The 27,631-nt window shown below is 45.1% G+C and overlaps 1 protein-coding gene across 2 annotated transcripts in view; it reads left to right on the forward strand.

Annotated features, from left to right (window-relative positions):
* Positions 1–527: 527 nt before the first annotated feature.
* Positions 528–27,631, forward strand: part of PIEZO2 (piezo type mechanosensitive ion channel component 2) — a 460,236-nt gene continuing 433,132 nt past the window's right edge. The window contains exon 1 of one of the 2 annotated variants that reach the window (XM_023228479.2): positions 528–758. In XM_023228479.2, the coding sequence (XP_023084247.1) occupies positions 695–758 (64 nt within the window). In that variant the 5' untranslated portion in view covers positions 528–694. The remainder of the gene's footprint in view (positions 759–27,631) is intronic. The other variant, XM_026456028.1, reaches the window with a different exon arrangement.

A 27,631-nucleotide genomic window follows, 5' to 3' on the forward strand; every position in this document is an offset into this window, starting at 1 on the left:
GCGCGCCTGGCCGCTCCCACCCCGGTCTCCCCGGCCCGAAGCTGGGGGGCGCAGGGGCTGAGCTGCGCTGCCGCTCGGGGATCCGCCGCGGGCCGCCCGGGGGCTGGAGGGCGAGACTCCGAGAGCAGCTCCGAGAGCCACGGCCGACGCCGGAGCGCGGCAGCCCGTGTGGGCAGCGGAGACGAGGCCGGGCGAAGGAGACGCGGCGGCTTCTGAGGGGCTTCCGGATAGAAAACTCCGCGGCCGCCCCCGAACGACGCCCCCGGGAGCCGGGCGGTAGCGCATTTCGCGCAACACGCCCTTCTTGCCCGCTTTGCTCGCCGCGCCGCCTCCCAGGACCCTCCCAAAGCGCCCATCTCCAAGACCCCGGCACCCGCTACCCCTGAAGAACGCGCCGCCGCTGCCGGATCCAGGATTCACACTTCATGGGCCGGGCGCAGGGGGCCGGGCGCCGGGCTAGGTGGCCGCCAAGAGCCTGGTGAGGGGCTACCCAGAGTCCGGTGGGAGACGGGCGGCCAAGAGCCCCGGGAGCGCGACCTCGGGGCGGAGAGAGCCGCGGCCCGCGCAGAGGCGATGCTCGGGCGGCTGCGAGCTGCCGGCGGCGAGAGACCGTAGACGGGCATGGGCCTGGCGTCCCGCCACCCCTAGCGACCCTCAACCTCGCCCTTCTGCCCCGACTCGCCGGACCGACGCGATGGCCTCGGAAGTGGTGTGCGGGCTCATCTTCAGGCTGCTGCTGCCCATCTGCCTGGCAGTAGGTGAGTCTGGTCCGCGCTCCGAGGGCACTTGAGGACGAGGGGGGCGCCTGGGGGGGGGGACTTCCTAACAAAGCGAAGGGCTCTGGTGCTCTGGGGTTCGGTTCGCGAGGCCGGCGGCGTCAGGCGCGCGCTGTCCCCGGTGCACAGCCTGGCTCTCTCACTTCCCACTCGGGCGCGCGATCGGGGTACCCCTTCACCGGATGCTCGGGATGGGCATGTGCTGGAAACTGTTGATGTTGAATTTAGTTACACGTGGATTTTCTTTCGTGGAGTACTGACTTGTGCACTAAGGATGGCCACTGCTGTGGCTGGAAGGCGAAAGCGTTCCCATCGTAGGTACAGTCAGGCTCCTACCTGCGCCCCTCGCCCCATTGACCCTGCAAGCACAGCATGCTGTGCGTGCTGACGGCCCAGAGGCCATCTCTCCCAGACCCCAAATCCCAGCAACCGTGAAGGAAGAAGTGAAGGACTCCGGTCATTCAAAAAAGAAAAAGAGGGAAGAGGTACGGGGAGACACGAGACACGCCTTGATGTTTCTTACTTATTGTTTTAAATCTCCACAAAAGCCCCTACTACAAAAGTGCTGGATACTAAGGCTATAGACCCCCCAACACCTAGTCCCGCCTCCCAGCGACCGCCCTGTCCAGATTTTAAAGGGTTAGAAAGCAGGGTTGGAACTCCTTGGGACAGGCAAGGGCTCAGGGAGGACTGCAAGGGAGCCTCCTTGACGCCCAGACAAGCATTGCACCGTTTCCCCAGCACTGGCCTGGCGTGCAAAGCAACTGGGTGCTGCGTTCTGGGAGTCGGATGGTGTCTGGCTTCTCCTCAAACAGGCAGTGCGTGCCTGTGACATTGAATTCCTCGCCTAAGAATGACCGACCCTGGCGCCTTGCTCTCACTCTCACCAACAGGAGCTAGGAAGTAGAGCGCTTTCACCAAGTAGTAACTGCATTTACAGAGGGCGTGACCTTCGCAGAAAAGGCCACCTTTTTGCATCTTGACCGAGGTTGATGACTTGGCATCTTGCCAGAGGTTGATCACACCTGTGTTAAATGTTTTCTTTGTGCAAGCAATCGAATGGGGGGCTCTAGTGTGATTGGTGAGGGTCAGGACAGTTACCGGGAGAGTTTTTGTAACACACTTCGTGAGTGAAGAATCTGGGAGCTGTCTTTTCTACAAACCTCATCGGAAAACCCAGAAAGGCGCTCCGAGTGGAGAGAAGGTGTGGCCAGGCGGGGTCCTAGGGCAGCAGGAGGGACCCGCGGGTGGATACTGGCCTCCTTCTCTACTTTGCAGTTTGAGTCTCCATTTTACAGGGGTCTAATCTCACCCGCACGGATGAAGAGCTAAGCTTCCACAAAGCGGATATGTACGTCTCTCCGCGCCAGTTTGAAAAGCGGTTTGGGAAAGGGATTCTTCAGGTGCCTTACAGGGGGTGTCACTGTTCAGGGATCATCTCTGTACCCTAAGCATTTGGCACTGTGCCTGGCACATTTACTGTTTGTGAAGTTTGGAAGCTAGTGACCGAGTTAACAGGGGGCTTTTAGCATGAAGCGTGATTTGTGATCCTCAATGCAGACCCGGGAGGGGTCCTGGGGTGTGGCACTAAGGTTAAAGGCCGCTCTCCTCCGTCCCAGTCCCTCTATCCGTGTCTCCTCCCCACTGTTCCTGGAGGATGGACACCCTCTTCCCCATCCCCCGTCTCCCTCTCCAAGGGACAGCAGCTCACTGTGACTGTTGGAAGAGTTAGGCAGGTGGTTCCCTGCAGCCCGCCCGGTCCACTCTGTGACTTGCACCAGTGGCGGAATGACGTTCCAGCAGCGATTGCCTGCGACCTCGCCCTGAGCATAGGCTTTTGCAGGTTGGGCTCCCTTACCTGCCTCCAAGCCCTGCAGCCGCTGGGGTTGGGGTCCTGTCAGTCCTACTAAAGGGTGGTGGCCTATGCTCCAAACTCCTTCAGTAGGGCTGTAGTACTCTGGCCTCCCAAGGGGAGCTGACCTGGCTCACAGCATTCCCAGCTTGGGTTGCTGGCCACAGGGGTGTAGGACAAGTGACTCTGCAGCCAGGTTGGAGGTGAGGGACAGGGGTCTGGACTCAGCCCTGCCTCTCCCCACTGGGACCCCCACGCAGCTTCTTCTGTGGTGCCAGCACACTGTTCACCTCCTGCTGGCTGACTTGTGCCCCAGGGCAGGCTGGGGGCTCTGGCTGCCTGAGTCCACTTTGATCCTGGACTTTCTTGGGAGGAGCTGGGATTCCAGGGGCGACAAGATAGTAACCTCGGCCAGCACGCAAACTGCTTCCTCCCTGGGGGACAGCTGAGTCTGCCCAGGAGATTCTGGGGCTGCCTTCCTTGTCCAGCTCATTCTTCAGGACTCCCACAGCTCTCTGGGTTCAGGGAGACTAACCTGGGTGTGTGTGTGCATGACTGTGTAAGCGTTTGTGTGACTGTGAGTTTGGGTGCCTAAGTGTGAGTGTGCACATGTGTTAGGAGTATGTGTGAGTGTGAGTATGAGGGTGTGGCGGTTTAGAAGGTAGTGGTCCCGCTTGCTCAGCCTGGAACCTGTTGCTTTCCCATGCCCTAGGAAAAGCCTCATCCAGGAGAAAGCAGAGGAGGTGAACTGGCCTCTGGCTGGAAGAGAGCCTGAGCTCCCTGGGACACCTGACCCTAGTGACCCCTTCACATGTTGGGTGCTTAGAACAGATAACCTGCATTCTGGAAAAGTATTGACATCTTCTAATCATGATACTTACTTACAGGGATGAAAGAGGGCTGAGCAGATATGCCACCTTATTTGACCATTTGATTCTTTTCTGCAAGAAGTGGAGATTTCCAAGGTTATTGGAGGGTTTTCAGGTCTGCCTACTCCCAAGGTGCTACTAAGTCAAATATTCAGGTTTCTCTCCTGCACATAGTAAGTGCAAAGGTCTACTTGCCATTAGAATCAATTTTGCATTTTAGCCATCTATTTTTATATCTGGAAAAGGCAGCCTTCAAAGCTAAGCCTTTGCAGAAGCTTACATATTTTCCTTTAAACTCATTTCTCTAACGCTGATGTTGAAATTTTCCTGCACCGAAATTCCTAGTCTTTTTACTTAATGATAGATGTTAAAAATTAACTGCTATTGTGTTTAATCTAATGGTTACAGATTTTTCCCTATAAGAGACATTTTAAGGGAAGTGATAAGTGAAATCCAGGCCTCTTCAATGCAGATGTTATGTGATTCATAAGTGTTAAAAGCAAAACAAACCCATAATAGACTATGTTACTTACCATCCAAAATGAACATCCAGTGATGGATATGCATATAGTCATAGCCACCAAACATTTTAAATATCTCCCAAATTATCTGTGACTAGTTGCTAGTCATCTGATTATTTTTCTTACACATAATACACAAAAAGATAAAGACTTCCCATATTATGCAATCTCTAATAATTATGATAACTGATAGTATTTGAACATTTTACAAATATTTTACAATTATCTGTTTATCTTTTACATTTTATCTTCTTTTAACATGATTCTACTATACCACCCATCTTTAGGTATATGATTTTTTCTGAGAGTCAAGAACGCACTGGTCTATTTGTTTTTAATTCATGATCCTGATCATTTATTCCGTCTTGCCTGGAGTTCCCTAATGTCTTGTCTGGAAGAAATGACTTACACATTTTCAGGGGGAGGAAAGGGGAAGCCTCGCTTGGGAGAACAGGACATTAGAGGCCATGGCTGCCTGTCCCCTAAAACAGGCAATCAGAGCTTGGGAAAGAGCAGAGCAGAAAAGGGGACTGTGTCCCACAAACAAGAATCACCCGGTCAACTGGTGCTCTGAAAACAGTACTCAAATCAGGAAGAATCTCTAAAACTTCCTTCAAGGATAGTTGGATTAAAGCGTGAGTGAAAATACGGGCTCACTTTTGAAGTAGATATAGATATGCCTAGCTAATCATAATTTTCTCTTTACAGCATGATACATTTTCCTTGTGTGATGTATATTATTTTGAAATCACACTTCCACACAGTCCAAGAATTACAAATGAAGCTCATGTTTATGTGATCAGCACTGGCCTCCCCTATCACAGTGGCTGTAGCTCTCAGTGGTAGGTGGCTGCAGCTGCCAAAGGATTCATGGAAAGCATTTAATAAAGTAACTTGCTTTTCTGTCACGCTTTCTCAGCCTTATATAAGTAGATACTATTTATCAAAAATGAAAAAAGGAACAGTGGAAAGGATCGGAAGTTCAGAGCTTATTTCTAAAATAAAGTATTTCATCCACACAGATGGGCGTGAGCATGTTGTCTCCTGAGCTGTGGGGGCTGGAGCTGTGTGTCCATCCGGTTGCTTTGTAAGTGTGTGTGTTTCTTCACGGGTGATGTGTGTTTGTTTATAGTCAGAGATAAGCAGATTACTTTGGACTTCACCTTTGAGGGAGGATGATGTTGCCACTGGGCGGTTTAAGAGGCTCTCATTGACATCATGGCTCTGCCCTTTACTGTGTGATTGTGGAGTTCCTTTTGTTTCTCTTTTCTTTCTGTAAAATGGAGATATGCACATTTCCCTCCTTGCATGGTTGTGCGATAGTGTGCACAGCACACCTTGTATAAAGCCTGACACACAGCAGGCGCTGCCTTACCTTTATGAAGATGAGCAGAGAGCAGAATGCTCAGGCGATGTCTCAGTCAAAATTAGCAGACTAGGAGGTCAGAGCATGGACCAGGAGAAGGCTGATCTAAGGATGTGCGATTCTTGGGACAGCAACTTAGTGCCTTCCTGGAGCCAAATTATGTGTGTGTGTGTGTGTGTGTGTGTGTGTGTGTGTGTGTGTGTGTTGATTTTTAATTCTCAGGATTTTTCTAACCAGTTTTACTCAGTATTCCAAATCTGCAGTTGCATTCTTCTGATAAAGTAATAGGGCTTAAAAACAATATTTAGAACAATTACATATCGTTCTCACTGGAACAATACTGATGATGTTTACTTTTGTCTTTCAGCATCATTTTTGTAGTCTTTATTTAATGTGATTTTATTTCTAACATGTCGTTTTCCTTTTGGGTCCTTGTGTTACTAACAGTTAATTGTATGTGAAGTTACATAGTAATGACGTGTATGATATTATGCTTTTTTGCATAAATATTCAGGAGAACTTAGAATAGCATAAGCCCATCTGGATATTGAAGAACAATTGATGAAGAACAATATGATGATACCATGTGTATAGTCTACAACATTAGAGCTTGTAAGATTTTTGATTTAAACAGTTGTCTTGAGAATATGGAATTAAACAAAATTTAAAAATCCATTGAAATGAGGCAAAACACAAAAATATTGGAAAAAAAATTTTTTTGAGGTAATCTCGCACTGTTGCCCAGGCTGGAGTGCAGTGGCACCATCTTGGCTCACTGCAACTTCCACCTCCCAGGTTCAAGCAGTTCTCCTGCCTCAGCCTCCCGAGTAGCTGGGATTACCCGCATGCACCACACCACCCCACTCCACTAATATTTTGTATTTTTAGTAGAGACGGAGTTTCACCATGTTGGTCAGGCTGGTTTTGAACTCCTGAGTTCAAGTGATCCTCCTGCCTTGGCCTCCCAAAGTACTGGCATTACAGGCGTGAGCCACTATGCCTGGCCTGGAAAACATTTTTTAAATGTTTGGCTGTCAGTCAAGGTTTGTCGTATTGCTCAGAGCTTCCACTTGACCTTCCAGACCTGTCTAGGAAGTGACGAAATCAAAATGATGAGAAGTACAGACTGAACATCGTGAAAAGCCCATCGGACACACAGTTTCTAATAATTTCATAATTTCTGAACTGTCTAGTAATTATTTAATAGGCATAGAACATTTAGCTAAATTATTTTTAAAATTTAAGAGCAACATACAGCTTTGCATTTTTTCAGTGTGTTGGGTTTTTAAAGAAAATATATGTAACAGTTACCAGCTTATAAAATGTTTTCATTGCGCCTGCAGCATACACATATAATTTTTACTTGCCTTGCTTTATCATACAGGATGGTGAAGGTTTCTGATTATGACTTGCTGTTTTTAAATTCCCCTTTTGTGCTGTACTGTTTGGGCACAATCCTGCATTAAACTAGGATACCGTGAATAGGCATATTTAAACTCCTTTTGTGTATGAACTTGCAAATTATAAATATATTTTACAAGAAAGGAATGGATTTGGCCTCTCTGTGAGGTTAGTTCTGCCAGAAACTACTTAGGCTTTCTGTGGCCATTTCACCAGTCACCTGGAGGGGGAAGCTTTTGCGGAGCCCGTCGCTGCTGTCTTCAGGAGTGATTTCATTCTGCAGCCCAAACTCAGGTTATTGTCTCCTCAGTACTGTTGCCAACTCTGAACTCTCCACTCCGCTTTAGATTCAACTTGGTCAATGCCAAGCATCCTTTCTCCCCGGGGCCTTCTCTGGTGTGTGCTCAGAAGAGTCCTAGGTCCAGCGAACACGCCGCCCTTCTGCTACTTAGCCTGCACATTTGTGATGAGACTGTGGGTGCCACTGCTGCCTTGGGTGCCAGCGCTGTCCACACCAAGCACCTCGTTCGTGGACACACCTCTAAGTTTTGCCCTTAAGCTTTCATCTCGGTCCACGTGTGTATCGCGTGGCTCTACATCCTGTGCACCCTGCAGCGTGCGGAACCTCAGGCCTCCAACCTGGCCTCTTGGCCTCATTCCATTTTTACCCTGTGTGGTGCCAGATGTGCCTTCCCCTGCCCTAAGCCCCCCAGAATCTGTTCTTCCGAGAAGCGTAGTTGGGGCTTTTCTCAGTGGTCAGTTACATTCCAGCCTTAACCTTGGTCAACCAGTCAGTCCGTTGTTACCCTTCTCCCTTAAATACACCACTTGGTCTTTAGCCCAACAGGCTTGTAGTCCTGACTGGCAGCAAATAGGCTCTTTTCTTCAGTTGATAGAAGGCCCTGTCAGCCAGTTCTAAGCAGAGACAATTCTGTTCTTCCTGAGTTCTCTTTTCCATGTAGGTTTCTCGGCGTAATGACGCTTGGATAAGACAAACTTAGTCTGTCTCCCCTGATAGTCAAAATGTAGGTGATTGGAGCAGGTATGTTAACTCTGCTTAATGAAGTTTCCCAGGGCTACAGCCATGCTCTTCTATCCCGCATGGGTTGCACTCCTCTGCGTGGTTCCAGACAGCCTGTTACACGTCCACATCCAGCTGAAGGCTGGAGGAAGCAGATGCAGAAGGAACACTCCTTCCCCACCCTCTGTGGGTCCAGCCAGGAAGCTGCAAGGATCACCTCTGCTCACATCCAGTCAGCCTGAGTTCAGTAATCTCCACCTACCTCACTGTAAAGGAAGCTGGGAAATGTCGTTCTTATTTTGGTGGATAATGTGCTCAGCTGAAATGGGAAAGGTGGGTCTGCAGCCATGACAGAGACTGGATATTAGCAGCAATAACAATATCTTCTATGCCTCCTGTAGGTGAAGGTAACTTAGTGTGCCTGGCAGACACCACTGACATTTTTCTGAGGATCTATGCCAACACCCCTCTTTGCTTCTAGACCTTTAGCTAGACAGTCCCTAGGCTTCTAAAGATGCGGCACAAAGTATGACCCATGAGATCTGTACTGCAAAACAACATGATTTTCTCAGTTTAGACAGAAATCAGAGGAACGTGTGTGGGAATGGGTATTAGGGTGTGGAATGATGAGGCAAGGAACATGAAGTTGGATCAGTCAGTGTTGTACCTCCAGGGCTTAGAAAGGGCTCTGACAGTTTGGTGGGTGGCGGAAACACGCACCAAAGTGCGTCCTACACTAAACGAATTTGAAATGCCAGAGCTGCCTCGGTATGCCATAGCGGAAGGGATCCAAGGGCTTAGGGAAATTGGGATGTTACAGTGGATTTATCATAAAAGATCTGCTCATCCACCTTGGGAGGGTGCAGAGGGCACACTTCCACCGCAAGTGTGGGGAGAAAAACTGTGAAGGGAGCCTCAGGTGTCTGTGAAGAGCTCTGGGGCTGCTCTTCTCTGCCAGTCAGAGATTGCAGTGGGAGCTGCTGCCACTGACTGCGGGTCCTTAACTGCAGCAGGGATGGTTGGATCCCGGATGGCAGGGGCCATGTGATCACCAAAGACTAAGTGGGTGTGTTGCCATCATGGGGGACAGTGAGAGTCCTATGGCGTTGGGTAGGTGGTCATGGTGTCCCTAGAAGAGAACTGGAGTCAAAGCAGCAATCTGAACAGAACTTGGGAGTCCTATGGCATTGGGTAGGTGGTCATGGTGTCCCTAGAAGAGAACTCGATGGGCAGTCTACTGAATTCTGACGTGATCTCTATAATCAGAAGGGTTCTAGGTCAAGTGAACAGAAATCTATCTTAAATTACCAAAAGAAAGTCATGGTCCCTCAATCAATTCCCAGATTCGAGTCTCAGAACCCCTTAAAGGAAAGGGAGGCCGGTGACCCGACTACACTGCTGATTACATTTTTATTTTACTTCTCCCAATCCATTTCTTTGAGTAACAAGTATCTTCATTTGAAGTGCAAATACCTGTGAAAAGATAAAATGGCTATTTATTAGGTCAAATAGCTTATTTGCTCTCATCGTCTAGCTGGGATGGAATGGACATTTTAAATAAGTGGGAGAGAGACTATCTAAATTGTGGGTACAGGTATGATCTAGATGCCCACCTATTTTTAGAGCGTCATAATATCACTGGACAGTTAGGGGCTTATCAAGAAGGCTTCCAACACAGAAAGTAGCGCATCTTTCTCGGGGCCTGCTCTACACACCAGAAACAATACAAAAATGCTTTCTCTTTCTCCTTCTTTTATTTGCATTACATGGTTTCTGATGTTCAAGGTGAAATGCACCATCTTGACTAAGAGCCCCAGCTCCAAAGCCAGATTATTTGAGTACTGATCTTGGCTCTGTCATTCAGCTGTGTGACCTTGTTTAAGTTGTTTGACCTCTGTGTTTGAGATATTTCATCTGGAACATGATAATAATAGAACATAGCGCAGAGGATTGTTGCAAAGCTTAGATGTCAGTGCTTATAAAGTGCTTCGAGCAGTGCCTGACATACGGTAAATACTCAGTAAATAGTTGCTCTTATGAATAGCTCCAGACTCAGAAGTTAGGCATGATTATGAGTAAAACATTGGCTAGTGTGAGTCCTTCTCATCAACAGCAGCACAGTTTCAATGGGCAGATAATTTAGAGAACCAGTCAACTTACAAGCAGCTTTGGAACATGACCTGTTGAAAGTTGAGAATGGTCTTGTCTTTGCTCTCTTCTCCCCAGTCAGATACATCAGAAAGCCTCTGTGCTATGGTTCATGGTTACCTTTGAAACAATGTGACTTCTTTTCTCCTTTAATTCTTCCTCCCAGGCAGAAGGATTTGTTCCTTCTGTGTTCACCTGCCACTTTGTTCATACTCATGACAGAGTGTTGTATTAAAATTTAGTTATAGGATCACTCTCTTTCCTTCTATGTGTCTGTAGGTTCGGGGATCTTGTATAGTCCTTGTTGATATCCCCAGCACGGAACTTACTCCTCAACATACAGATAACAGCCATTTGAAAACATCTTTTGGCCGAGTGCAGTGGCTCACGCCTGTAATCCGAGCACTTTGGGAGGCTGAGGAGGGTGGATCGCCTGAGCTCAGGAATTCGAGAGCATCCTGGGGAACGTGGTGAAAGCCCGTCTCTGCTAAAATACAAAAAGAATAACTGGGTGAGGTGGCGGGCGCCTGTAGTCCCAGCTACTCGGGAGGCTGAGACATGAGAATCACTTGAGCCCCAGGGGCGGAGGTTGCAGTGAGCCGAGATTGTGCCACCGCACTCTGGCTTGGGCTGCAGAGTGAGGCTTGGTCTCAAAAAACAAACAAACAAAACAACAACGACAACAAAAAAAGAACACCATATCTTTTGGATTGTAGGTTTTTCAAATTGTGAACATTATATCTGATCATTACACGGCAGCTACCCAGCAAGGACTGTAATACACAGGAACACTGAAGAAGTATTTACCAATTGACTAATTAAAACATTCACTGGCTAATTTTTTTTTTCTCTTGAGCATCTCAGAAGTCTGAAAATAGAGTTAGGTCTAGTTACCTATAGCGATTGGTTTTTAAGTCTTTGAATATAAAATTTATAACAGCCTAATGTATACTCTGTGACTTTCATAAATGTGAATTGTATCAGGATGGCAATTAACACGTTTTACTTTGCAGTGAACAGAGAAGGAAAAACCCATTTGACGATGGTAAAACTTGACTGGAGTCACATCCTTGAAATGCATATTATTTTTTAAAATGTTTTTAGCTCTCCTGGAACCACACAAATCGATCTGTTTTCTCTTGTGGTCAAACCCTGTAGGTCAGCAGTTTGGCCACAGGTGCAGAAAAGGAGGAAGGATAAAGACCAGCAAGCTGGTAATTTTGAACTGAAGCACCGTGGAAGTGAATTAGAGAGATGGGCAGAGTTGGGCCATTCCTGCTGCTGCCACCTCCTTCCTCCTGCTGCATTCCCTGGACTGTCCCTGCTGGGCAGCACCGGCTTTGGCATTGCCGTAGGAACGTGGACCCCTACTAGGGAAACTGGGCAGCACTTGGGTTGGAAAGGGCCCTGGTCTGAGGGTCTAACGAACAAATCTGGATCCTGTTCATAACGAGCTATGCGACTTTGCCAAGTTACAGTAACTCTCTATTTTTCAATTACATCATCTCTAGAATGAGGTGTTCAAGGCTAAGAAATATTTTCACAATTCTCAGGGTAATATTTCTGCACATGCCTTTTTTAATATTAAAAGGTATGGCCATAAATCACTGCTTTTTAACCTACATGCCAGAATTTTTATATCTAAATTGCTCTGGCCTTCTTAATAACCATCATATGTACATACACTTAGGACTTGCCCTCAAAGAAAGGTTAGGAACTGCTAAGAACAGTAATTTTTTTTTACTATGTTAGAGATGTGGTTCAGGATTTTAGAAAACAGTTGGTTACGAAGGAGAGACATTCTAGTTTAGGCTTTGCACTTCTAATATTTCGATGATCCTCCCTCACCTGCTCCTAAAACAGAATCATGCAGACTGTGCACACCAGTGATGGGAATAGCATGAATAAAATGTGTGAGCGTGTTTAGATTCGAATTGGTTTTGTGTATCTGCAGAAATAAAGGAGCTTCATCACCCATAGTTTATTACTAGACATGCCTTTAAAGAAAACCAGGGTACATTACAGTTATTAATTGAAGCTAAGCAATTCCATAAGAACACAGGATGATATAAACAAGATTTGAGTCAGAAAAAGATATTGAGTGAAATACTGAATGTAATCAGTTGCAATATTGCATTGACATTGTAGACTTTATGAGATCTCAGATAATTATATTATCTATAAAAGGAAAAGGAAGGCTGCACAAACACCTCAAGTGTGTGTAGGTCAGACTCACTCGGGGCTCCCTACTCAGGTGTTGCCATCATGGCTCCAGCATTAGCTATGGGGGTGTGAGCTTCCTGTTCTTTAACCCCCTCTCCTTCTGCTGATCAAACTAAACACTAGTTTTCAAACTAAATATTTTTCAAACTAAATATTAGAGCTTGCTCATGCTTAGTTAATCCTGACTCCTGTTGGCCTTGGGGCCCAAAAATCAGTCCAGCTGGTAGGCAAGGAAATGTTCTTAGGTGGAGCCAGGCTTGCATTGCAGGCCAGACAAGGCTGCTGTAGCACACAGCCTCTGGCAACCCATCCTCAGTCACAAGAGAAGATGAAAGGTCAGATTACAAGGCAATGACAAGAGGGAGCCTCATAAAATGGGCTTTGTTTCTTGTGAGCCAGTGTTTTCTAGAAAGTTCCAGCTCCTAGGATTTTTCATTAACAACCACAAACCTCTTTAGCAATAACTTTCAAAGCATGATCAGTTTTGCTGCAAAGCATCATCATGGTTGCCATTGCATCGCTTTAGAGCCATACTGCATTTCTGACCCACTGCCTGACGCCCCCGCCTCATTCACTGGACTTCACTTATCACTGTTTTGGGCTATTTTCAAACACTAAAGCCACCATCAAAGTGCAACAATTTCCTACCATGTAGGTTATTTTAAAAGATATGACAGAGTCCCTAAAGCATTTCTTAAATTGGGTATCAAAATGTTTTGAGCAAATATCTTTAGACTAAGGGTGTATTCTCCCAAAATCAATTACTTAGAAGAAAACAAAGGTCAGATGTTATCTTATCCTTATGACATCAGTTGGTTATCTATTCCAGTAGATCCATAGTCAGATTTGCAAATAGAATCTAGTTCTGGCATCTATGTTGGAAATGCATTGCTCATCTCCTAAGGAAGGAGAAGTATTCCAGTCAGACTCTTAATACCTTTGCAGGCCTAGGTGGGCGGATCATGAGGTCAGGAGATTGAGACCATCCTGGCCAACATGGTGAAACCTTGTCTCTACTGAAAATACAAAAATTAGCTGGACGTGATGGCATGCACCTGTAGTCCCAGCTACTCGGTAGACTGAGGCAGGAGAATCGCTTGAACCTGGGAGGCGGAGGTTACAGTGAGCCGAGATCACGCCATTGCACTCCAGCCTGGGCAACAGAGCGAGACTCCATGTAAATAAATAAGTAAATAAATAAATCTTTACAGTGTGAACCAAACTATAATGTTTTATAGCTTTGAATATGCATATAATGCATTTTCTTTAAAAGAGCGTATTTGAAGTGTGAATTTAATAGCCCACTGGTGATTTTGTCTTCCAGTTGCTTTTTAAAATCATACTCTGATTTTGCTTAATTTTTTCTGCTTGCTCCCCTGCAATGAGATCTTGTGCATTCCCCACCACACTCATACAGTCGTCCAAGATGTTTATTTACCCAGCCTTTCCTGCCTTAAAATAACGCTGGCTTTTGTTTACTCCAAAGTCAAAGGAAACTCATGTCTGATTTTTTGTTGATCCGTATCTGTTTATCGCTTTTGACGTTACTGCTTTCTAGGTTTCTTTTTTGGCTCTTGCCCAAAGGGAGTTTGAAAATTGTTTGAAATCTTAATTTGAAAGTCTCTAAATATTGTTATTTAGACTTTCCCATCTGTGTATTCCTCATCCCAATTTTTGGCCCTTCATCTCCATCTCTTTTATTAATAGAAACGTAAGAAAAAATATATATATTTTTTGCTTGCTTAATTTCTGCTTTCCCCTTAACAATGAAACAACACTGTGGGTGGATGGGGGGTCAATATAAGAGGGGTTCAAAGCTTATCCGTGGTGTCTGTAGTTCAGTGCTCATCCCCCTTGGGCACTGATTTTTGATTCTCCATTCTTCACCAAATCATGCTTTATTCTTTCTTCCCATGTAGCACCTTGGATTTTGTGATGTCATTCCTGTTGGGAAACATTTTTCTTTATTTTTATTTTATTTATTCAGTAATTTATGACAGTGAGATACTAAGTTTCATGATTAGGTCTTTCTGAGAAATGCTGGGCTAAAAGTTAAATGCTATACACGGCACGACTGTTCAGAGCTTAATGTCTACCGCAAACGGTGAATTTCTAAGAGTTTAGTACGACATGCAGTGTTTTCCAAACTTATTTGACCACAGAACCCCTATTTCTTACCCTTGGCACTAATGTCCTGGGAGCACACACTGGAAAATTCTAGACTTTAGGACTACCGGATAAACCAATGAAAGAGTGTATTTTGGGATGAGGGCCTTTGGGAAGACCAGAAATCTCACTTTTCAGGTGTGAGCATGAAGCCAACTCTGACTGGTGGTCACTGTCACAGCCAGGAGAGGGAAGGACAATTGGGACTGCCTTTTTCTTGTGTGTGCTTGTGGACTTAGGTTTGTAGTCTTTATTTTAGAAAAACAAAGTGGCCAAAAAGAGAGAAACAGTCTTAGAAACTAGATATTCCAGCAGCTGTAGAATGCTGGAAAATAACCAGGCTACACACATTTGCAGGTGTAGCAGCAGCATAGTGGAAAACCAACAAGGGAGTTAAAATAAGTCACACAGCATCCTGCTTCCCCTGCCACCGCTCGTGACTGGATGGCCACAGTGGCCTCCTGAGGGTCCTCCTGTTTCATATCCCTCTGTCATGTCCCTTCTCTACGTGCTGACCACATGGGTCTTTTCAACACTGAAGTCAGATATCATTCCTCTGCCTTAAACCCTCCAGCACTTTCTTGTTGCACTTAAACAGCAAACCCTAAATCCTTAGCTTGCCCTATAAAGCCCCTGGCTCTTGCACCTTCTAACCACACTGGAATTATTTTTGTTACTCAGTGTATTAGTCAAAGTTCTCAGAACTAATACTGTGTGTGTGTGTGTGTGTGTGTATGTTTATGTGTGTGTGTGTGTGTGTGTATATATGTATATATGTGAGTTTATTAAGTATTAACTTATATGATCATAAGGTCCCACAATAGGCTGTCTGCAGGCTGAGGAGCAAGGAGAGCCAGTCTGACTCCCCAAATCTGAAGAACCTGGAGTCTGATATTTGAGGGCAGGAAGCGTCCAGCACGGGAAAAAGATACAGACTGGGAGGCTGGGCCTGTCTCTCCTTTTCACGTTTTTCTGCCTGCTTTATATTCACTGGCAGCTGATTAGATTGTGCCCACCAGTTTAAGGGTGGATCTGCCTTTCCCGGCCCGTTGACTCAAATGTTCGTCTCTTTTGGCAACACCCTCACAGACACACCCAGGATCAATACTTTGTATCCTTCAATCCAATCAAGTTGGCACTCAGTATTAACCATCACAAGTCCACCCCTTGTCAACTTGAACCCATACACATCTCCTGAGATCTTCAAATAAAGACAATAATAAGGTCATAATTATGCCTACCGTAATATGACTATCCCTTGTGTAACCGGAAACGTGCCAATCTGCAACCCAAATACTATTACATAAAGTTAATAGTACTTAAATGCTGATATGAAGTCAATAAATCTTATGTCACATGATAAAGGAGAAAGGAAATAAAATGATTTTCTTAGTGCAAGTGTGTACATGCACAAACATGTTTTTAGCAAAAGAAGGAGGAAATATGCATAACAATTACACCTCATTTCTGCAGCTGGTCACGTGGTCATGGCTGGTATTGAAGACTACCTTTTTCTACTACCCATTCTGTATTCCATTTGCCTTCAGCAAGCATCTCAGCAGGTCATGATTTTTTTTTTTCCTGGTGGAGTGACCCAAACCTTCATTTCTGAAGGGTTTGGGTCATTTGTAGTGCTGCCTGGTTTGGGCTGTTGTAGTTTCCCATTGACCTTAATCACAGGGCATGGTAATACTAAGAGATGCCCTAATGGATCTCCTGTATTCCATGCATACTGGAGATGACCCAGTGATTCTGGGTCAGTCACCCCAGCCAACACTATAACTCCCTTCTCAGCCTGTTGACCTAAAGGTAGGAGGAGCCCAAAGTATCCAGGTGGCAATCTTAACTCCCAGTTTAATGGAATTGTGTCTTCTAGTGGCAGCGTTCCTTCCTCTGGAACTAAGACCTCTAGGCCAGCAGAACGTAATGTCATGGGAACAGGAAGCAAACATTTTGCTAGTGGATCACCAGGGGTTGTGGTGAGTGGTGCCACTTCTACTTCCACCTCTTGATTCCTGGACATGTGAATTCTGGTTATTAGAGAAACAATACCATACACTGGATGTTGATTTGGAGCATACATGGCCTTCTGGAGAACTTTGCCCCAGCCCTGCAAAGTATTATTACCTAGTTGGCATTGTAATTGTGATTTCAAAAGGCCATTCCACTGTTCTATTAATCCACCTGCTTCAGAATGTTGGGGAACATGGTAAGACCATGTTGAATTCCATGAGCATGAGCCCACTGCCACACTTCTTTAGCCATAAAGTGAGTGCCTTGGTCAGAGGCAATGTTGTGTGGAATACCATATTGGTGGATAAGGCGTTCCATGAGTCCATGGATGGTAGTCTTGGCAGAAGTGTGGCGTGCAGGATAGGCAAACCTATATACAGCGTAAGTGTCTATTCCAGTGAGAACAAACATCTGCCGTTTCCATGATGGAAGAGGTCGAATATAATCAACCTGCCACCAGGTAGCTGGCTGATCACACTGAGGAATGGTACCATATCAAGGGCTCAGTATTGGTCTCTGCTCTTGGCAAATTGGGCACTCAGCAGCCGCCGTAGCCAGGTCAGCCTTGGTGAATGGAAGTCCATGTTGCTGAGCCCATGTGTAACCTCCATCCCTGCCACCATGGCCCGTTTGTTCATGGGCCCATTGGGCAATGTCAGGGTGGCTGCGGAAAGAAGCTGAGTGATCCACAGAACGGGTCATCCTATCCATTATTAAACTCCTCCTCCACTGAGGTCACCTGGTGGTGAGCACTCACATGGGACACAAATATCTTCACAGTTTTTGACCACTCAGAGAGGTCTGTCCGCATACCTCTTCCCCAGATTTCTTTGTCATCAATTTTCCAATCATGCTGCTTCCAAGTCCCTGATCATCCAGCCAAACCATTGGCTACATTCCATGAATCAGTACGTAATCTCACATCTGGCCATTTCTCCTTCCATGCAACATGCACAGCCAGGTGCACGGCTCGGAGTTCTGCCCACTGGGAAGATTTCCCTTCACCGCTGTCCTTCAGGGATGTCCTAGAAAGGGGCTGGAGGGCTGCAGCTGTCCATTTTCACATGGTGCCTGCATATCGTGCAGAACCGTCTGTGAACCAGGCCCTTGTCTTCTCTTCCTCTGTCAACTGATCATAGGGAACTCCCCATGAGGCCTTGGTGCAGGCTGGGGAGAGAAGGCAGGTGGCAGGAGTGGAGATCATGGGCATTTGAGCCACTTCCTCATGTAACTTACTTGTGCCTTCAGGACCTGCTCGAGCCCAGTCATGTATATACCACTTCCATTTGATGATGGATGCTGCTGTGCATGACCCACTTTATGGCTGGATGGGTTAGAAAGCACCCAGTTCATGAGAGGCAGTTCAGGTCCCATGGTGACTTGATGACTGATAATCAAATGTTCAGTTTCCACCAAACTCCAGTAACAGGTCAAGAGCTGTCTCTCCAAAGGGGAGTGGTTATCTGCATAAGATGTCAGAGCCTTGCTCCAAAATCCTAGAGGCCTTTGCTGTGATTCATCTATGGAGGCCTGCCAAAGGCTCCAAACAGCATCTCTATCTGCCACTGATGCCTCAAGCACCATTGGACCTGCTGGGTCGCATGGCTCAAGTGTCAGAGCAGCTTGCACAGTAGCCTGGACCTGTTGCAGAGCCTCCTGTTCTGGACCCCACTTAAAACTGCAGCCTTTCAGGTCACTCGATAAATGGGCTGGAGTAACACGCCCAAATGAGGAATGTGTTGCCTCCAAAATCCAAATAGGCCTTGTACCTCTTTCTTGGTTGTAGTAGGGGCAAATGCAACAACTTATCCTTTACCTTAGAAGGAATATCTGGACAGGCCCCACACCACTGGACCCCTAGAAATTTTACTAAGGTTGAAGGTCCCTGAAATTTAGGAGGATTTATTTCCCTCCTCTGCCACGCAAATGTCTCTCCAATAAGTCCAGTGTTCTTGCTACTTCTTGCTCACTGGATCCAGTTAGCATAATGTCATCAATGTAATGGACCAGTTTGATATCTTGTAGAAGTAAAAAGCTATCAAGGTCTCCGAATAAGACTATGACACAAAGCCGGAGAGTTGATATACCTCTGAGGCAATACAGTAAAGGTATATTGCTGGCCTTGCCAGCTGAAGGCAAATTGTTCCTGGTGGGCCTTACGGACAGGAATGGAGACAAAGGCATTTGCCAAGTCAATGGCTGCATACCAGGCACCAGCAGACATGTTAATTTGCTCAAGCAGTGAAATCACATCTGGTACGGCCACTGCAGTTGGAGTCACCACTTGGTTAAGCTTGCGATAAGACTGTCATTCTCCAAGATCCATCTGTCTTCTGCACAGGCCACATGGGAGAGTTGAACCGGAATGTGGTGGGAATCACCATCTCTGCATCTTTCAGGTCCTTGATGGTGGCACTAATCACTGCAGTCCCTCCAGGGATTTGATGTTGTTTTTGATTGACTAGTTTTCTAGGGGGAGGCAGCTCTAATGGCTTCCGTTTGGCCTTCCCCACCATAGTAGCCCTCACCCTACTAGTCAGGGAGCCAATGTGGGGGTTCTGCCAGCCGCTGAGTATGTCTGTGCCAATTCTGCATTCTGGCACTGGGGAAAAGACCACAGGATGAGGCTGGGGACCCACTGGACCCACTGTAAGTTGGCCCTGAGCTAAAACTCCATTAATTACCTGACCTCCATAAGCCCCTACTTTAACTGGAACACCACAATGACATTTTAGGTCCCCTGGATGCACCGTCAGCTCAGAGCCATGCCAGTAGTCCCTGAAATGTCTGATCATTTCCCTTTCCTCAATGCACAGTTACCCTGGTGAAAGCCAGAGGTCTCCTTGGGGAGGGATGGGGGAAAGATTCACTGCATATGTTGTCTGTAATATAGTGGGGTTCTTCCTCAAGGGAACGCAGCCTCTCCTTCATTCAAGGGGTTCTGGGTCTGTAAACTGGCCCAAGTCTGGAAATTGATTGAGGGGCTGTGATTCTGTTTTTACAATTCAAATTAATCTTTTGTCCATTCGACCTAGAAGGTTTCTGTTTATATAATTTAAGTAAGAATGCAGTAGGCTTCCTATCAATTTCACTTCTAGGAACACATGATTAATCAGCCAATGCCAGAGCTCTACACAAGTGAGACTATTCTGATTGCCGCTTTGCCTCTGCTGTCCATTATGGTAGCTATGCCCACTTTGCTTTTGACAGTTGAGTGCTGCCACTTGGCCCCTGCCACCTCAGGATCCAATTATTCTCATTGTGTTTGAATTTTGTAGTTGAGCGACTGTGGTTCCAAAGATGCAGGTGCTGCCCTCACAAATCTATTTCACAAAGCATTGGTCAAGGATATATCTTCTGGGCTCTCCCAGCTGGGATGGGTAGATCTAAAGTGACTAATCCACTCCACCATCCCAATCTCTCTAAGCCTTTGGATCCCTTCCTCTGTATTAAACCAAGGGAGATCAGGCACTTCCAGCTCACTCACAGTGGGTGATCTTTTAATCCATATTTTAACCAACCAAGCAAATAAACTATTAGAACCTTTTTTAATTCCCTGAGCTGCAACATTAAATGCAGAATCCCTACTTAGTGGACCCAAATCAATAAATTCAGGCTGATCCAACTCTTTGTTCCTTCCACTTATCCCATGCCCTTAATATCCATTCCCATGCCTGTTCTCCAGATTGCTGTTTATATAAATTAGAGAACTCAAACAGTGCTTTTTGAGCGTAGCACACCTCCTCATGGGTCACACTCTCAACCTCATGTTTAGGGCCCTGCCAGGACTTTTAGTCTATTTATAGGTCTAGAAGCAAACACGTGTTGGGGGAAGGCTTCTGAGGAGAACCAACATTATCTTGCCTGGCAGCGGCCTTAGGGGAGGCCGTCAGGGCTGCCTCAGGCCGCACAGGGTTTATCTCCTCAGACAAAGGTGGAAAGGCTGATGGCAGCATGGTTCTTCGGGAGGGGATGTTGCCACTACTGGGGATGGGGAAGCTGTTCCTTCCAGCAAAAAAGTTTCATCAGAGTTTACAAACTCAGCATCCCCAGGTTCATCTGGGTCCTCCCACACGTCCCCATTCCAAGTTGCAGGTCCCATTCTTTTCCAAGCAATGCCCTCACTTTAACAGTAGACACCTGGTGAGGCTGTGCATGCACCTTTCATTGCAGGTCAGCCACTCATGATAAGAGCTTGTGTCTGTTTTTCCACAATTTCAACTCTTTCTCTACAGGAGATAAGACTCTCACTCAGAGCAGTCTTAGCAGATTTGAGGCTCAGTGTGGGACAGAATCCCTGAGTTCATCATTTCCTTTCATCACTTTGTCCACTGAACTTAGGAGCAACCAACCAGCTTCATTATGTTGCTTGGTTCTCCACATACGGTCAAAGATATTAGGTATAGAGTCACTAAACTCCGTGCCTCTCCTGGGTGGTGAATCAGGGGTGTCAAATGCATTTATTTTGCGTACTCTCAATAGTTAATGCCGAGGACTATCAGTGTTCTCTGTACTGGTAGAAGTAGCGTCCTTAGCATTTTCAGGTCTAATCATATTAAGCAGCCAACTCCAGAAACCCCAAAACCAATGAAAGAACTCTATCCTTAATATTCTTTTCCTGTAGAACCACTCGTGGTACCAAAATCTGTATTAGTCAGGGTTTTCTTAGAGGGACACAACTAATAGGATACATACACACACACGTATATGCATATATTTCATATATACATACATACGTCATGTATACATACATATATGTCATATACGTACATACATATATATATAAAGGGGAGTTTATTAAGTATTAACTTGCATGATCACAGGATCCCACAATAGGCTGTCTGCGAGCTAAGGAGCAAGGAGAGCCAGTCTGAGTCTCAAAACTGAAGAACTTAGAGCCTGATGTTCGAGGGCAGGAAGTATCCAGCACAGGAGAAAGATGTAGACTAGGAGGCTAGGCCTGTCCCTCCTTTTCATGTTTTTCTACCTGCCTTATATTCGCTGATTAGATTGTGCCCACCAGATTAAGGGTGGGTCTGCCTTCCCTAGCCCACTGACTCAAATGTTAATCTCTTTTGGTAAGACCCTCCCAGACACCCCCAGGATCAATACTTTGTCTCCTTCAATCCAATCAAGTTGACACTCAGTATTAACCATCACATTCAGATACAACTATTTTTGCTTTAAGTCCTTTGCACTGGCTGTGTGCTGTGATGAGCATTTCCGCCTATATCTCAGCCTAAATGTCACCTACTCAGGGACCTCTTTCCACACCCCTCAAACACCTGGTCCTGGTCCCTCACCGACACACCACACTTCTGTCATTATCTCCACAGGACATACTCTGTCTCAATTCTTTCATGTTAGTAAGTGGTTAGTAGTATCCGCCTCTTGCCTCCTTCTCTCTCCTCGAACTAAAGCATTTTTTCCAGGAAAACAAGCTCCCACTGTCTGTCTTGTTCCTTGCTGTACCCACAGTGTCTTGGGGTAGGGCCTGGGCTGCAGCAAGCTCACAATAGTTAAGGTGTTTGCCTTAATTGTTCACACAACAGCAGTGGAAATGACACCAGTGTGTTCATTCATTCCTCCATTCATTTCCATCTCTGTTTCCTCATCTGTAACATGGAGGTAATAAAAGTAACTACCTCATAGGGTCACCGGGGATTTAAAAACAAAAAACAAGCAAAAAAAACTACTGTACTTAAGGTATTGTTACACAGTGTCTGGCATATAGTAAGCATCTCATAAATATAAATTATTATTGTGATGTTGATCTTTCATTGATTCATTCAACAGACATTTACTGGTCTATCAGTATGGCTCGATTCTGGGAATACAAAAAACAAAAAATGTGTAAGGCATGGCTCCTGCTCTTGAGATCCTCTTTAAACCATACATAGTTCAGCTTCTCTATAGTTCTCAGAATAAAAAAACTGCTGATGCCGTTCCCCAGATCATGTGCGTCCTGGAGTATTTTGAATGATGGTGGGAGGTGACCAAGAAACTGGCACTAAAGGTGGGAAGAGGACTGTGTGAGGAGCACCCTTCACCAGGCCTAGGGGACAGCAGGACAGTAGGATGGAGCAGGCATCGCTTGGCCATGGGCACTCAGGCTGGCGCAGTGCAATGAGCTGAGTCCTTGCATGTGAACAGAAAGGAGAGGGGAGTGATGCTGGGCAAGTAACAGACCGTTCCTCACCACCAAAACCCGCTTTTGGAAACTAATTTAATAAACAAAACTATGATGGTAAAAACTTCATGTTGAACCTACTGGGAATATTGACTTTAAAAAAGGGGGGTGGAGGCTTTAAACCAAACCAACAGATCTCTGTGCGGGGGGCCATATGGCTCTGCTGCCTGTGCTGCAGGCCTCTGGTGGGCATGGACAGAACTGCCCACCGTTCTACTTGTAATGCAGGTCTAGGGGTAAGTACAGACTGAAAATCAACGTATTTGGGAAAATAAATGGAGTTCTTATGCGTGCTTTGACAACATTCTGGATAAAACCACAGTCACGTGCTACTTGTCTGTCCATCTTCCCTTAGGCGCCGTTCGTCCTCTGCGGTTGGGCACTAGAGCTGCACTGGCAGGCGTCGAGTTAGCAGGTGTGAATGACTCTCTGTGGATTTCTCTTGCCCTGTCTTATCTCAGACTCACTCAGCCACTTCATACAATCAAATTGGCAAAAGCCAATGCTGGCAGGGACCTCTAAACACTTTGGAAAAATTGGCACTGCTCAGAGAGGATCCGGAGTTGCCGTCAGTGGGGGCTGGACTGTTGTCCTGCCCTGAACTAGACTCTTTGCCTGGCGTAGAGCTACGCAATCCCGGCTTTGAAGTTTCTTTTCCTCTTTCGTTATGGTTACAACAGGACTTCATAAAACCAGGATGCTCTTCCCTGCAGGGTAATCTTTATTTGGAATGGAGTCTGTCTTGGTTTCCGCAGATGTATTGAGTAAATAATCCAACAGTGTAATGAAGCGTGCTGGATTCTTAGCACCAAACACATGTTTTGTCAGCTAAACAGAGGGGTCTAGTTGTAGATGTGATAGGAATGACTTGTTTCCTTTCTCACGTATCTTCAGATAATGGCAAAAGTTGGATTTTAAAGTGTTGAAATGCCACATTCAACATTTTAAGTGTTGCAACGATGCTGATGACTTAACAGCACTGTCTTTTGTCGGACACATCAGAGTTTTTAAAACATATTTGCATACTTTTTGAATTATCGCCCGGCAAATTGTTTTTGTATTTATAATGGTTTTCTTGCTTATTGCAGTATCCCCATCCTGCGTGGCAGGACGGACGGTGTGTGCATGCGCGTGTGTGTTCGTTCTCCCATTTGATATTTTCAGATGCTCCGTGGAACGGGTATGACTCTAGATTTTACACATGAGGAAATGAAAGGAGGAAAGGTTTTACATGAGAAAACAGAAACTCAGAAAAATTATCTAACTTTTATTTTGTGGTTAAATATCAAGAAGGTGGTAGGTCTACACCTGGACTTAAAGTTTTTTAAAAATTTGAGCCTAGTATACTTTCAGGTCCAAAAAAGCTTTTCTCAACAAGTACTGACCCTGATAAGTGGTCCATAATCTGTCTCTTTCAATCTGTTTTCTCCATTTCTGCCAGAGTGATCTAAGGTGAAAATCTGGCTATGTACAATCCAGTGCTTAAAATGGAACACTGGCATTTCAAGTGTGTTGTTTATTCTGAGGGGGCAGGTAAAGGGCCAGGGTTCCCTGCTGGATTTTTCCTGACTCTACCTACAGGAAAGATGATCTCATCATCTCTCTGAGGATCTCATCCTGGGACTTGAACCCTGCCCAGAGTTAGACTTCTGCTGGGTACCGAGACACATGCCTGCCAGTCTAGAGGGGCAGGTGGTGGTGGGTGAGTGGTGCTCCCCAAGTTTCCATCAAGGAACTATCTGGCTTTGGGAACCCTTAGCTTTAACTGCAAAGGTTTAACGTGCTGAACATTCAGCACGTATCTTTTAGAGGAGATTTGTGCATGAATGCATATCCTGCAGGTATTTCCAACTGGCATTTTGGGGTTCTTTTTACTATTGTGCAGTGATGTTGCATTTCTTTGGCGTGACACAATAAATGATTTCTTAGGTAACACAACAAATGCTGGGCAGAACTAGGAAGAATTCATTGTCTTCATTCATTTTGGGTCTTTATACAGTAGCCGTTGTGATCCTAGAGGAATGGAAAGTAACCAAGCGATCTGATTGCAAGTGCGTCAGTCTCCCAGGCAAATATTGAGCAGCTCACATTTTCAACTGCAGGCTAGCCTACGGTTATCTCTTACTGGATTTTTGCTCGTTCCTTCATTCAACACATATGTGTCAAATATCTATTGTCTGCCAGGCACAACACTATATATACTTAGCTAAAGTCTGGTTAGTTTAGCTTTTTGTATTTATTGATTTATTTTAATTGACAAGTAAAAATTGTATGTGTTTTTGGTGTGCAACATGATGTTTTAATGTAAGTATACATTGTTGAAGGGCTAAATCAAGCTATTTAACATTATCTCACATACTTTTGTGGTGAGAACACTTAAAATCTACTCTTTCAGCAATCTTAGTTTATCTTTGTAATAAGACTGCAGTTCTCTGTAACGTATAGAGAGTAACTTAAATCAGTTTACTGTTTTCTTTTGATGGAGTCTCAGCTGTGTCGCCCAGGCTGGAGTGCAGTGGCGTGATCTCGGCTCACTGCAAGCTCCGCCTCCCGGGTTCACGCCATTCTCCTGCCTCAGCCTCCGAGTAGCTGGGACTACAGGTGCCTGCCACCACGCCTGGCTAATGGTTTTTGTATTTATAGCAGAGATGGAGTTTCACCGTGTTAGCCAGGATAGTCTCGGTCTCCTGACCTCATGATCCGCCTGCCTGGCCTCCCAAAGTGCTGGGATTACAGGCGTGAGTCACCGTACCCGGCCCAGTTTACATTCTTCAAAAGGAAAGGATTCATCCCTAAATATACTGTGGTCACGTTTCACATGAATGTAGAGTGATCTCTACTAATTAACTTAATTTAATAACGTTTTACTTGTCTAGAAATTTAACAGCATATGGCAGATTTTTCTTTGCTGGACTTAGCATGCCTTCATTTCATTAGAAAGCATTAGTAGTTGTAGCATCTACTTTACCTGCCCGATTTAAATTAGCACTTTAGAGGAAGGAAAATTAAAATCCAATTAAAATTGGATGCAAAAGCTAAGTGTAATTGTGTATATCTAGAAAGACTAATATTCCATTTAGTGCAAATATGTATGAAACCATATGCATAACCCACAGTAAGCTTTTGTGATCTGTTGGGACATGTTTTTCTCTACTTTGAGTTTCTTAGGAGTCAGAATTATTTTAGAGATGTTATAGTAAGCAGCATTTTCTTAGACTAGTTTAATAGATTCAAATATGTTCATTCCAACAGATTTGAAAAGTGCAATACTTACTTTTGGGAAAAAAACACATTATATGTATGTATTGATATATAACATATACATCAATGCGATCATATAACTTATATATAACATATACATAGATATATATATGTTATATAAATAAAGATATATTATACATATAACCTTAATTCTCAGGGAAGTAAATGATAGAGACTTGTCATCTTGTTTGCTTTGAAACTATGATGTCTAAGGATTTTATAAAATTAAACTATCAGCCTTTTAGAATGACCATTATGGCTGCATCTGGATGAATAAAATTTTATCCAAGTGTCTTATAGATAAATCTTACCATATTCAAGGACTAGAACTCTGAGACTATCTCTCCTCAGTAACGTTACTAATGAGTTTCACCTCATTTTTTAATTAATAGAAATACATTCTTGAATAACGATTTTGAAAAATTCATTTCAGAACTTTGGTTTGTTTTCTTTGCATTATTGCTACTAGTTTTCATGTTGACAGATGAAAAGAGAATGACCCTATCAGATGGAAGATATTGTGTGAATGGTTGTTTTCAGGTCAGAATTTAGAGGAAAGAAAATTAACATTCTAATTTTTCAGGTAAAATTTGTGAAATAAAATTCTTAGTGATGATATTCATTGTTATTTGCAACTGCTGAGGAGTTTACAAAACAGTTCCTGGCTAATTGTTTAAAATGAGAGTGTTAAAGGTAAATCTTGATAATGTCTACTAATGGTCCTGGGAAAGTAAAAAGTTCTAAGTAAGACTGAAAGAAGTCTTCTCCCCAGGCACGGTGGCTCGCACCTGTAATTCTGGCACTTTGGGAGGCCAAGGCAGGCGGATCATGAGCTCAGGAGATTGAGACCATCCTGGCTAACACGGTGAAACTCCGTCTCTACTAAAAATACAAGAAAATTAACCAGGCGTGGAGGCGTGCGCCTGTGGTCCCAGCTGCTGGCGAGGCTGAGGCAGGAGAATGGCATGAACCCGGGAGGCAGAGCTTGCAGTGAGCCAAGATTGCACCACTGCACTCCAGCCTGGGTGACAGAGCAAGACTCGGTCTCAAAAAAAAAAAAAAAAGAAAAGAAAGAAGTCTTCTCATTTTGGTGCATGATTTTTATAATGAAGCTGATAAGTAGAATTCACATGATCACTGAACTTGTTAATTGAGCAGAGAACAAGGAGAACTTATCTACAGGTCAAAGAGAGGTTGAATGCACCTATATTTGGTCATGAAAATATGTCCTCTCATTGCTGGATTTAATAGTGTAATAGAGATCATTTTCACCGCTCGACCACATTTGCTATCAGAGAAGACTTTGACCTTTCAGACTGAAATCTTTTGGAATTCAGATGAAAGCCCTGCCAAGAGATACTTGAGAAGGCTGGGGAGCACTGGACTTACTGGGCAAGCCGAATTCCTCAGATATGTGAGAATGAACTCATGCTCCATCAGCTTTAAACTTGTCTAATAACAGGGTCTTGCTGTGTTGCCCAGGCTGGAGTGCAGAGGTGCAGTCATAACTCCTGGCTGCCTTGGAGTCCTAGAATCAAGGGATCATTTCACCTCAGCCTCCCCAGTAGCTAAGACTACAGTTGTGCACCACCACCTCCGGCTAATTTTTAAATTATTTTAAATTTTTTTGTAGAGACAGGGTTCTACTATGTTGCCCAGGCTGGTCTGGAACTCTTGGCTTCAAGTGATTCTCCTGCCTTGACCTACCAAAGTACTGGGATTACAGGCATGAGCTACTGTGCCCAGCCAATTTTCGTTTTGTTTTGTTTCTGACAGAGTCTTGCTCTGTTGCCCAGGATGGAGTGCAGCGGCATGATCTTGGCT

Source organism: Piliocolobus tephrosceles, chromosome 18 (genome assembly GCF_002776525.5).
Source record: "Piliocolobus tephrosceles isolate RC106 chromosome 18, ASM277652v3, whole genome shotgun sequence".
NCBI classification, from domain to species: Eukaryota; Metazoa; Chordata; class Mammalia; order Primates; family Cercopithecidae; genus Piliocolobus; species Piliocolobus tephrosceles.